We start from the raw sequence: 12,341 nt of genomic DNA on the forward strand, positions 1-12,341 counted from the left end.
CATATAACTGTGGGCCATGGTTTTAAGTAATGAGCTAAATAAAAGACTCATTCCCCATCCAAATTATCCTTCTGTTTACAATGACAGGGGGAAGTGGGATGTTTACTGATGTCTAAACAGAAACATTTTAATTTAGCTTGTTCTCACAGAAAAGGCAAAAAAAAGTCAAGATATGATTTGAAAGATGCTAATTAATACAATAACAAAAAGGTTCCATTCTCTATCCTTTGAGTATAAGAAGCCAGTACTAAAGTAGCAATTCTCAACTCTAGAATTACCCTTCCCTTCAAACCTATCTCCAGATCCCCAGAGTTTCTCCCATGTTAAAGTACCCCAAAGCTGTAGCTCACACCTCTAACACCACAAGCTTCACCTTTCTTTTGCCTACAAACTGTAATAGTACACGTTGACAATGGGCATCACTATCAGATAAATTATTTAATCTTGAAAATTAATCTTCAGTTGAGAGAGTGGAGGTCTGAAGGTTATGAAATAATCCAATCTATAGTGATACAATTCTATAAATTGAATCTATCAACACAATCAAATGTTTGATGGTAAAAAGCATTAACTTAAAAGACCTCAATAAATATTAATTTCCGAACAGCCAGTGGCATTAAAAAAAAAATGATAATTTACGTCCTAATACATAAGTTCCTGATACTATTAGTGCTATTATTATATCATACTTCTTTAAATTGTGGGCTCTATTACCAAAAGGAACTCATTGTGAAATTAAAGTGTTAACAGAGGCTGAAAGAACATGTAGGCTTATTGAGCTCATGTATACTCACCTGATTTGGCATGTTTCCCTTCACACGTGTCCAAGCCCCAGCTTTATATAAATACTGAGCAGGGCTCAGAAATTTTGCTCTATATTCGGAATTCACCTTCCTAACAGAAATGAAATGAAAGTAAATATTTCACCATGTTAATCATTGAAATACCATATTTTCCTATTAAAATACATACCCAAGCCTTTGATGTTTCCAAGGAGCAAGCTTCTTTTTAGGCTGGTGTAAGTCTTTTAATTCCATCTCTGCTTCCAATTTTAAAGGATCATCTATTTTATTACTCTGAAATGGAAATAATTTAAGCTTTTTATGCTTAAGATGTTACACATTAAAGTGAAAACATGCATGTTATAAAGTTAGACTTCAATATTTAATGACATTTCTATTTTTAGAAGCTTTAGATACTAAAGAAAACAAAAATCATAAGAAATCAACAAAGAAGTTTTGAAATTTTTAGCATATTTGGTTAGTTATTTTTGAACTTTAGCTGAGGATATAGTTTCATTTTCTAACAATAAAGATTTTAGATTTTTGGCTAAGGAAGAAAATTTTTAAGTTAACAAACACATATCTAAATAATGTTACCACATACTGAATTTGATATTCTAAATTTACAATTGCGTTACAGTAATCAAACATAAGATCCTGATGAATTAGTTACCAAATCGCTTTACTGAATAACAATTCTTTTTTTCTCCAATAATATCATAGGCCTAATATATGTGTGTGTGTATAAATCATTTTATTTTTAGTCATATTTACTTGTAGTTACATTCTATTACTATTCTAGTACTTTCTATTTTTAGGACCCATAAAGTATCAGGTATCAACATTCCAGGAGATTCAAAAATAGTATTTATACCCCAATTACCTGTAATTTATAATCATGTTAGCCTGATTCTGCAAATTAAATGGCTGTAGTATCACACAGAAGCAGTTGTTTGTATATTCTGAGGTAAATCATGTGAATTATACTGGCTATAATTTGGCATGCTAAAGCTTTGGTTTAAAATACATGTGATGGCCAGGTGTGGTGGCTCACACCTGTAATCTCAGCACTTTGGGAGGCCAAGGTGGGCAGATCACCTGAGGCTAGTAGTTCGAGACCAGCCTGGCCAACATAGTGAAACCCCATCTCTACTAAAAATACAAAAATTAGCCGGGCATGGTGACATGCACCTGTAGTCCCTGCTACTCAGGAGGCTGAGGCAGGAGAACTGCTTGAACCCGGGAGGCAGAGGTTGCAGTGAGCCGAGATCGAGCCACTGCACTCCAGCCTGGGTGACGGACCGAGACTCTGTCTCGAAAAAAATAAATAAAAATAAAATACATGTGAGTATGTATGTGTTTAATTTCCATAACTTAAAACAAGTATTTCTATCACTACTGTTACCCCTGGAGGTTACTGTAAATCCAGTCATTTGATATTAAACTTACTTGACTTTGATATTAAACTTATTAGACTTAACTCCTGTATTGTTAAGTACTCATCGTGCTGTATCATTTTTATTTATGTCTGTCTCCCCACTAGCCCAAGAGTTGCTTGGGGCTATTTTCCAGCCTTGTATTCTCAGTACCAACCTGTGTCTGCTCCTAGTAGCTGGCTCAATGAACATTTGATGAACAAATGAATTAATGAACTAGTGAAAACCAAAAACTCCCAGGTGGTAATAAGTAAACAAAAATGTGGAGAATCTAAAATAATGGGGATTTTGTTTTGTAAGGTTAAAAGTTGATGAATACCTTCTTTTCAGGAGATACTGTTTCAAGATTTCTGTTTTCTCTCAAATCATTTCTTAATTTCGGTTCTTTCACTGGAGATAAACCCTTGAAATTTCTTTTGTATTCAGTTTCATGGATGATTGAGTTACCTTTGAATGGTGGAACAAACTGGCTTTTATTGTGGAAAACCTTAAAACAAAAATTATTTTAGTTTAGTTTTGTTGATTAAATATGCCTAACTTTGGTCTTCAATTACTTAACAAAACATGAAGTTGAAATACAGGACAAAAAAATAGCAAAGTTATATATGATTTTAATTTCATTTCACATATATTATTAACATCCAAAGGTCAACTTTATATACTCATTACTATGTTTTGAATAATAGTTTTGTAATCAAAATATAGCTTATAACCAAAATAAACATTGGCATATTTTCATATGACATAGACATTAGCTTTAAGGCAACTCTGTTGTCAGTTCTACAGGTTTTTTTCTTCCTCCCTGACACGATTTTTTTTCTTCCTGCCTTAATAGAAAATTCTTGACATTTTTGAATACCTAATATGTTCAATTTGTTTAGCTTTTCTTCCCTTGGCTTATTTTCAGCGTATTTTATTAAGGCAAAGAAAATGTTCTGAGCAATTACTACACTTCTATTGTTAAATATTTCCTTTTATCCTTACTACTTCACAATATGGTTTCTATTTCACGGCATATTACCACTGATCACAAGGAAAGCAAATGGAAAAGATAGGGAACTCAAACAAGTTATATTACTGCTTTGTAACGCTGAATAGTACATCTTCATACAGATCAGATCTAAACAGTTTATCCTTTTTAGTACAGTATAACCTCAAGGACTTTCCTGCCAAAAACTGTTCTGACTCCTTTACATATTAATATAAGACATGCTTTCAGAAAGCAGGTGCCTGATAAAACAGAAATGAACAACCTTTTTAGAGGTTTCCTATCAACAAGCATTGAAAGCTGTCTCAAAGCTCTTCAATCCATAGACTCTGAATTCAATATGTTTTGAACTAACCATGAGCATTTCCTTCTAGAAAAAGTATGTGAGACACTTTTTAAAGAAAGCAGTAAAACTACTGGTGAATATATCGCTAGTGATTTCTCTTATAAAAGCAACGTTTCTACACAACGCTTTCACTGACATGTAAAAGCCCTATTTGATGATGATAGGGCTTTGATTTGAATCAGCTCTATTTTAAAGGTCAAATACTCTATAAAAAAACTGAATAATTACAATTTTCAGGTTGTAAGTAATGTTTTAGGTACACTTAATCTCCAAAAAAACCTGTAGGCAAGCAAAAGAAGTACTGATCCTATTTACTAGGTTAATAAAGGGTATTTATCACTTTGTTACTTCACAGGTTCTTAAAATGTTATATAAATTTCAAAGGTATTTTAAAAATTGAATAATAATTAAGCCCAAAGCTGCCACAATTTATAGGATCACTGGTTTTTTTTTATCTTAATGTAAGATGACTAGATGTTATTGTCTTGCTGAATCTAATTATCCTGTCAGTTCTTAGGGCTATACACAATATACAAGTGAATGTTGACGTACAGGAGAAAATGAATGTGAGGGTGTGTGAAAGTGTGTGTATTTATAAAGAAAAACACAAAGACCAGAAGAAAAAACCGACTAAGCCATTATAGGTCTCTAGAGATATTCCAAGTGGAGGTATTTCTTGTCTATGCCTAGAAGTACTATTAAGACCATAAATGAGAGTTTAAAGCCTAAGAACTGCCTAAAGGATGAAGGTAGTAAAACAACAGATAATCTATTAGTAATGGTATCTCAATATTAAAATTGTGCAGGCGTATAATGAAATCTAATACCACATCATTATAGCTTTTGAATTTTACAAATATAGTTATACTGACAATGCCTATTACTATTTGTCTGATACAAGGACAAAATTACGTATCTTGTGTTACTGTCAACATATTTTGTATTTATTAAATATTCAAAGCAGTTATGCCTTTCTTAGAATACAGGAAACATGCAATATATTAGTCAACAAAACACAACATTTTAGAATAAAATCAATTTAATAATTTTTTAATAAGTAAAAAAATCTTGTAGCATGCAAAAACTTACCAGTTCCCCAAGTTTTCATTACCCTGTCTCATATTTAGTATATGTGCTGCATCTGGCAACAATGATCATCAGAAGCCTAGGACAGTATAATATTACTACCATAAATCATAAGTAACAGGATGATTTTAGCAAAACTCTCATTTTGGTTTTCTAGAACCTACCTCCAGGCTACTTAAGTACTTAATTTCTTTCAACTCTTAATTCTATGTAAATCTACATTACTAGATAAGATAATGGTACTCAGAAATGTATTACATCCATTAAACTACCTGATTGGCTGAAAAAGCTGGAGCAGTTTCTTTAGAAGTCTTCCAAACAAACTGCCTTTGATATTCAGAATTTCTCAAGGCATTATATGAAGGAACAACAGTCAATCCAGCTTTCTTACGCAGAAGTCTATCCAACTGTTCAAAAAAAAAAAATCCACTCAAAGACATTAAAAATTTCTATTCAAACTTTTTAAAAATTGTGGTAAAAATGCATAACATGAAATCTATCCTCTTAACAAAATGTTAAATCTACAGTACAAAATTGTTAACTACATGCGCATTGTGGTACAGCAAACTTTCTTCAACTTATAAATAGTATCTTTTTTCAAGTGTCAAACTATTTAAAATTCCTTTTATTAGGCATCCCAGGAAAAATGTAATACTCTCAGTCCTTTCCTACTAATCATTCATAATTAAATCTATTACCAAAAAGTCCCAGCACTTTGCCTCATCTGCACACTGCTTCTATGAACACCCCTTCTCCTGCCTGCCAAACTCACACATCACCTTCCTTGTTCCCTTTCACCCCCAGCTTTTTCAACAAGCTACAGATTCTTCTCCAACACTCTGAAATGCCTCTTCAGGGTCCCAGTCAGTGATGGACATGAACCAGAGAAGAGCAGTGGAACAGAATGGAGAAAAAAATGTGGAAGGCATTGAGATCCTCACGCAAGTTCCTGCAGCCTCTGCTTATGTGCTCACAGGGACCTACTGCAGGCCAGCTGTGACATAAGACAGCAGAAATGCAAGATCTCTCAGAGACAGCCAGAGCTCTCCTTCCTTTTGCATTTCATCAATTGAGTTTCTGTTTGTCTTCTTGTACACGATAAGAAACTGAAAAGGGGCTAGGTAGAAGTCAGCTCAGCACCCTGCCAGAAGTAAGGGCCTACTTCCCTTCTCTGTCTCAACTTGATCTCTCCCTTAGGACTCAGGTGCTAATATATGATGAATAAAATCCAGACGCAGGAGGTCCATCCAATAAACAGATATCATAGTACAACTACTACAAAATAGCGAGTAGTCAGAATAGAACTAATTCACAATAACTAAAGTCAACAGCCTGTTATCAACTATTCTTAAAGACATTAGATAAGAAAACAATGGAAAATTCTGAAACACAAAATGTAATATTACAGCAATGACGACGAAACCAACAAAGAATTCTATGCTTTTGAAAAGAAATGCAGTGAATATGCCTACCCCATTATCTACATTTTCTGAAAGAACCTTGGTAGAATGTTCCAGTTCCACATTTTCATTAACTGGTGTATGGTTTGTTACACCCTCATTATTTTCCACATCTGAAGCCCCTTCAGCTCTGGAGTCTGCAGAGTGAGATCTGGTTCTTTTGGGAACCCTGGAAGCTTCTAGTGAGTGAACTCTTTCTTGAGTAACATCCTTTTGTTCTGCTTCTTGTGATTTTGGTGTTTCCGGGGCTTCTGGTTCTGGTGATGCAACCACATTGCTCTCTGAGATAGCTCCATTCCACTCCAGAGATTTTGAAATCTGTGGGTCATGGTAAGGGACTCTTCTTTTTGAAATAAAACTTGGCTCTTTCGTGATCCCTACAAAACACGGTATACAAAAATAGTAGCTACTAAAGCAAAAAGTTACAAAGACAACTTTTAAGAACACTTGTGGAGGAGAAATGAAATTTAAAATTTAGTTCAGATATATGTACCTATATATACACACAATATCCTTCAGATTATAGGATTTTAAAAGTACAGCTTTTCAACATAAAATATTTAATTTTGCTTTTAAAAGCATTAAAAATTTGACCATAACAAAAAATTAAAAATCGGGGGAGGTCACAAAATGTTCCAGTTATCCTAACAAAAGTCACTAGAATTGCAACCTGGCAGGCCAGGCAGTACATGCTGCCTCGTTTCTAATTACTTTCCTGTGCTACTTAACAGAACAATGGGCCCTGGTACTGTCAAAATTTGGAACTTTTCACAAAGCTTCTCTTATGTGGAGCAGACCAAGATGAGAAGGGATGAGATGTCACTGTGCTGGATCTTGGTTCTACATCTGCCTTGATTTCTTGAGAATTAAAAAAGAATAAGCCCTTTTAACAACAGCTAAGATACAATTTCTCTATATTTCTGTACGGAAAGCAAATGTCCAAAAACTTAACCTTCTATGAAGGTAAGAGCAGCTCTGCAGAATGACAGCCACTGAGAGACTGCCCTAGTTTAGGGCCATTCTTTAAGACGGTTGCAGGGTGGAGAAGGAAGATTAAGACCAGAATGGAAAGGGAAGGTGGAAAGAAAATTGGGCATGAGGTAAAACGCAGGGCTCCTTAGCCTCTGTTGTAGATGTCTTGGCCATGTCACCCCGGGTCCTTATCCTTTTAAAAGGCTTCCCTAGACCACAGGTCTTCACACTGGGTGGATATCTGTCTGGAGGCACACAAAGATGTTTCAGGAGGGTAAACAGAAGTGGGCAGCTTAAGGGAATCATTTTCCAGATCCTCAACTCCACATGTGCTCTCTTGCCTGACGCTGATCTGCCTGAGAGCTGCATCTGCCATCTGCAGTTCCATTTCCCACCACCCCTTTCATAATCTCCCTTTTCCCACTTTACAGAAGAAAGACACACCTTTTAACCAGCCTGAAACTTACTCCAGTGCATCCCCCCAAGGTAGAACAAAACCTCAGGGGTAGGGAGCCAAACAAAGAGACAATTCAAGAAAGCATATCCCTGAGGGAGAATATCTGACAGCAAAGCAAAGCAGGCAGAGATTAGAAATAACAAAGCAACAGCATCTTATTTCATATAGCTCCATGGATTTTCCATCTACCTTCTTAGTATTAAAATTCAGATATGAGAGGGATGTCATGTGAAATGTACATATGCATATTAACACATTTACCTTAATTAAAGATAAACAGACTTTTTCTCACAGAAAATAATTCTAATTTGGCCGGTTAGTTTGCCAACGAATACTGACTTTGCCAATTGTATGATAAACATTTTCCAAAAATTGAATGGTCTAAATCGGCAGTTCCAGAGTTTTTACAAAATATATGTAAAATATATAAGCACTATGCAATATACCAGAAATTCTATCATTCAAAACTATTCATAAAAATTTATTATAAAAAATAGCAATTTAGAAACGTGTGACGAGGCACAATGTTTTTCTAAATTTTTCTAGGAAGTATAAAAGCAAAAACGCTTGAAGATCGCCAATTAGACTCCTCTCTGCTTTAACACAGAGGCAGGTTTTTGGTAGAAGAGCAAAATGAAAGAAGATTCTCAAGTGGTCTGCCGTTGTCTCCCAGCACCAGCAAATCCCAGGGTAAAAATACACTACTCTAAAAGAAGGGACAGCCATCCTGGGTAACACTGCTGTTGTTTTTTTGCTAACCTCCCACCTCCCATTCTGAGCATTCTGGAATTCTTGCTCAGTCCCTCCCTAAAATTCCCCACTAACGTTCCTCCCCTAGTCCATTACTTCCTTCATTATATACCATGCTCTAAGGTGGCTTTGTTCTCATGGTCTCATCACCTTCCCCTCAAATGCAGCTGATCTAAGCTGAAATGTTATTGGACAACTACCCAGTTTAATGAATTTTCCAGTGTCGTAATAGCCCTGTAGGCGCTCAGCAGGGTGGGATATCTATACTTAAACAGAGATTTATTTGGATTCTTAATCTAATGGAGGCTCAAATATGGGAATTTCTGGTCATTTGTAAAAAGAGGATTATGAGCAGAGGGATTTTCCTAGCACCCTGCCGGAGAAGCAGGGACACCCAGTCTCTGAAGTTTGGCGCTGGGTCAGATCGTGATGCTTCAGAGGAACCCTAAAAGAGACACTCACTCTTGCCCACTCTTCCCTTTGTTCTCTAAACCTAATTCTGAAAATACCTCCTCGTCTTACTAACTTCCCAGGCTTGGTACCCTACCCATAAGTCTTTTCCTGGCTTCAAACATCTAACATTTATGTGACTTACATGCCATTCTCACACACATCACATGTGGGGCACTAAGCACTGATCTGTGTACTCAAACCAGGCCCTTAATAGGCAACATCTCATTTAAACCCTCCCAGCAATCCTATGCAACAGGCTTCCTAAAATCTCACTTGGTGAAACTAGCTCAATTTGCCCAACATCACACAGCTATTGTAGATTCAAATTTAGGCTTATTCATTCATCCAAAAAATAGTTTCAAGAAGCAATAGAATGTTCCAAGGCCTGTGTTAGGTACTGGGTAGGAACAAGGTGGTGAATAAGACAGAGCCCTACTCTCAGAGATCTAATATACTAGTAAGGAAGAATTAAACAAGCAGGTAAAATGAGGTCAGTCTGTCTCCCTTCTGTTCTATCACCCTCTGGGAAACTCTGGCCCAGGACTCTGACTTCCCTGGGACACAGGGAGGAGGCATGTGTGATAACAAGAACATGACCTCTGAAATTACATGCTTTGCACAAAACAGACTTGATTTCAAATCATGGTTCTGCCACTTACTAGCTGTAAAGCTGGGGCAGCAACCTAATCTCCCTAAGCTTCCATTTCTCAAGACCTTGGGAGCACTCTTCCCCAGCATTGTCCCCTCAGTTTTCAGGTCTCAGCTCAAATATCACCTCCTCAAAAGAGCCTTTCCCAACCATCTAATCTAAGGCGTTTTCCCTCCAATCCACCCCTCCCGCATGTTATCTATCACACTTCCCTACAATTTTATATAAAAACCTGAAATTCCCTTAATTATTGAGTGACTTGCCTACTGTTTCTCTCCACAGTTAAGGGACTTTGGTTCAGGGTTATATCCCTAGTGTTCCCAGACCAAACTGAGGGTCAGGCTGCTATTTCTCTCAGCCAATAATGAGATGCAGATGAACTAGGCAGAAAGAGAGTTTTTATTTCTATAACCAGTTACGGGGAGAAGGCCTGCAAATTATCGCCAGACGAACCCCAAATTACAAAGTTTTTCAGAGCTTATATACCTTCTAAGCTATATGTCTACGTGTAAGTGTGCATTCGTCTAAGGGTATAAGTGATTAACTTCTTTTAATCTATAACTAGGGTCTGAGTCCTGAAGACCTTCTTCTGGAGCATCAGTAAATTTAGCTAATCTAAATGGGTCTAGGTGCTGGGCTGATTACCCTTATCTTGTCTCCTGCTGAATCACGGAGGTTTGAGGAGTTCCTTCAGACCGCCAATAAATTTGTTTGTGGAGGCCTGGGGAGTTTCTGCAGACCCCCAGTAAACTTCTTTAATCCTAAATGGATCCTGTTAAGAATTCCTTATTTTGTCATGCTTTACGGCCCAGGAAAGGCCTAGGCAATACTCTTGATGGGCTTTTGTGACATCCCAGCCTTTGTGTAAGGGCACTGGCTTTTCTTAACTTTCAATATTTAACTTAACCACTCAGTCAGTACCAAAACAGTTGTGATGGAGGCCTCCATTAGTGAAACCTGGCCTGCCACGCTAGCTGCTGGGAATAGTCCTGGCTCATAGTAAACCTTCAATAAATACTTGATTAACAAATGAATAAATCAACCAGGCCAACTGAACTTTTAATATATCATTTGGTAAACTTAGCCCAAGGTTTACTTAGCCCAAGTTATAACGGCTTGGCCCAAGTTATAAACTTAGCCCAGGTTAGAACGGCTATTAGCCTGCTCAACTTACCTAATTGATCTGATCTAAGTCCAGCCCATGGGTACTTTCGCCCCACGGAGGAATTACAAGACTCTGACAAATAAGACTTTTTCCACAGGAAGTTCCTCTGGTATTCACTCAGCCCCTGTAATGCAAAGTACACTTTGAGTACAGTCCAGTTAATGAATGATGTTTTAAAGCAGACATCAGTGAAAAATAATTTCTGAACCTCCCAAAAGAGACTTAAGACGGAAAATTAAACACAGACGAGCTCCTTAATAAGAGCTAATATTCACCCAGCCCTGTGCTAAGCAGTTCACACGTGTTATATCCTTTAATCCACAACACCACTTGAGGCAGATGCTACCAGGAATTCCAGGCTCAGAGGTTACCCTTTCACTGATTATCTGATTCCAAAGCATGAGTTCTTGTCGGATAACTAGTGACAATCTAAATTCTCATCATTCTAAATTTATCCCAGGTTTTCACCGAGTACACAATATTATGTACCATGCCTAGGACCTTTTGCTATTTGATAAAGTCAACAAAAGGCAAACTCCCCTTCCATTCTGAATACACCCCTTTAAGATAAATGAGTCAGGAGATGTGGGACGCTGTGGCCACCTGTTAAGTTGCAGGGTGCTAGTCCCTGACAGCTACCAGCTACCTGGAACTTTTAACATACCCTAAGAATGCACAACGATGAAAAATGTGTATTTATACGCTCTCTTTACTAAGAACCCATTTCTCAAGCCTTTAAAAGCCACATAAAGTTTTAAAGGTAATGGGGGTTAAATACTAAGCTAAATGGGCCACAGGTGTCCCAATCTGAAGTCGCCTTTAGTTCTCTTCGTAAAGGGGCCTCCTCCCATCTCCACTCCTCGAGTCCCCCTAAGTAAATGTGTCTCGCACCATGTGACTCTTCCACACATGGCAACTTGCAAATGTGAGTGAGTGGAGAGGGAACCAGGTTAAGAGGCGGCGGGCAGATTCTGAGGCCCCTCGAGCAGGCAGGCCCTGGGGCTGGCAGCTTCCGCCGGGCAGAGGGCTGCAGCGCAGAAAAGCAGCGTGACCTCGGCGCTCCACACCTCCCCCGCCGTGGCTCCCCCCAGCAACATTCCGGCCCGGGGACCCCAGCCTCACCTTGAAGCGCACCGGCATGTCGCCCGGCGCCGGAGCCCCCGCCACTCCGACAGTTAACTGGACAAAAAGCTCCGAGGGGGCGGGGCGATAACAGTCTGTTACCTAGCAAAGCCTCGGCCCGGCGTCCCCGACTACGCGCCGGCGCACTCCGTGCTTCCCGCCTAGAGCCCCGTCGGTCTGTTTTTCCCCGCCCATTTTGGAGCCTAGGGACCAATAAAGACTCGCAGAGTGCCTTACTTCCATTAGGATTTGACCAATGAGTGGCCGAAAGGGAGCCGCCTACCTCCCGTGCCAAATCCCTGGGGCTGATAGAGATGGCAGGCGGAAGGCCGGCCAATAAGGCTCCCGGAACCGGGCTGGGCGGGACCCCGGGGGTGCCTTCCTGGGTTGGGTGGACTGGCCCCTGGTTTGCGGGGTCCTGCGCAGCAATGCGTCTGCTTGCTGGTGGAATTCGCCAGCCGCAAGCCTCGCTGGCCCAGGTGCTTGACAGCATCAAAGGTGAAAGTGTGTTCTTCATTCTAAAATCTATGACAGAACCGAACGCTTCTTTTTCTGAAAGTGCTCAGATATATTCTGCTGAATATCGGTTCGTACAAACGACAGCCGCATTACAGTTTATTGTCACATCAAAAGGGAAAAGCCAAAAAAAAAAATAACTTAGGCAGGATTTTTGAA

At 38.7% G+C, this 12,341-nt stretch overlaps 1 protein-coding gene across 8 annotated transcripts in view; it reads right to left on the minus strand.

Annotated features, from left to right (window-relative positions):
• Positions 1-12,136, minus strand: part of MDM1 (Mdm1 nuclear protein) — a 38,581-nt gene extending 26,445 nt beyond the window's left edge. Inside the window, exons 1-7 of one of the 8 annotated variants that reach the window (XM_063646488.1) lie at positions 11,667-12,136; positions 10,554-10,668; positions 6,111-6,475; positions 4,911-5,045; positions 2,538-2,705; positions 973-1,076; positions 795-894 (exon numbers count right to left, since the gene is read on the minus strand). In XM_063646488.1, the coding sequence (XP_063502558.1) occupies positions 795-894; positions 973-1,076; positions 2,538-2,705; positions 4,911-5,045; positions 6,111-6,475; positions 10,554-10,668; positions 11,667-11,684 (1,005 nt within the window). In that variant the 5' untranslated portion in view covers positions 11,685-12,136. Of the gene's footprint in view, positions 1-794; positions 895-972; positions 1,077-2,537; positions 2,706-4,910; positions 5,046-6,110; positions 6,476-6,880; positions 6,957-10,549; positions 10,669-11,666 lie in introns of those variants that run through there. The other 7 variants (XM_054443533.2, XM_054443531.2, XM_054443535.2 and 4 more) reach the window with 7 other exon arrangements.
• Positions 12,137-12,341: the final 205 nt, after the last annotated feature.

The sequence above is a fragment of the Pongo pygmaeus genome, chromosome 10 (assembly GCF_028885625.2).
Source record: "Pongo pygmaeus isolate AG05252 chromosome 10, NHGRI_mPonPyg2-v2.0_pri, whole genome shotgun sequence".
Classification (NCBI taxonomy): Eukaryota; Metazoa; Chordata; class Mammalia; order Primates; family Hominidae; genus Pongo; species Pongo pygmaeus.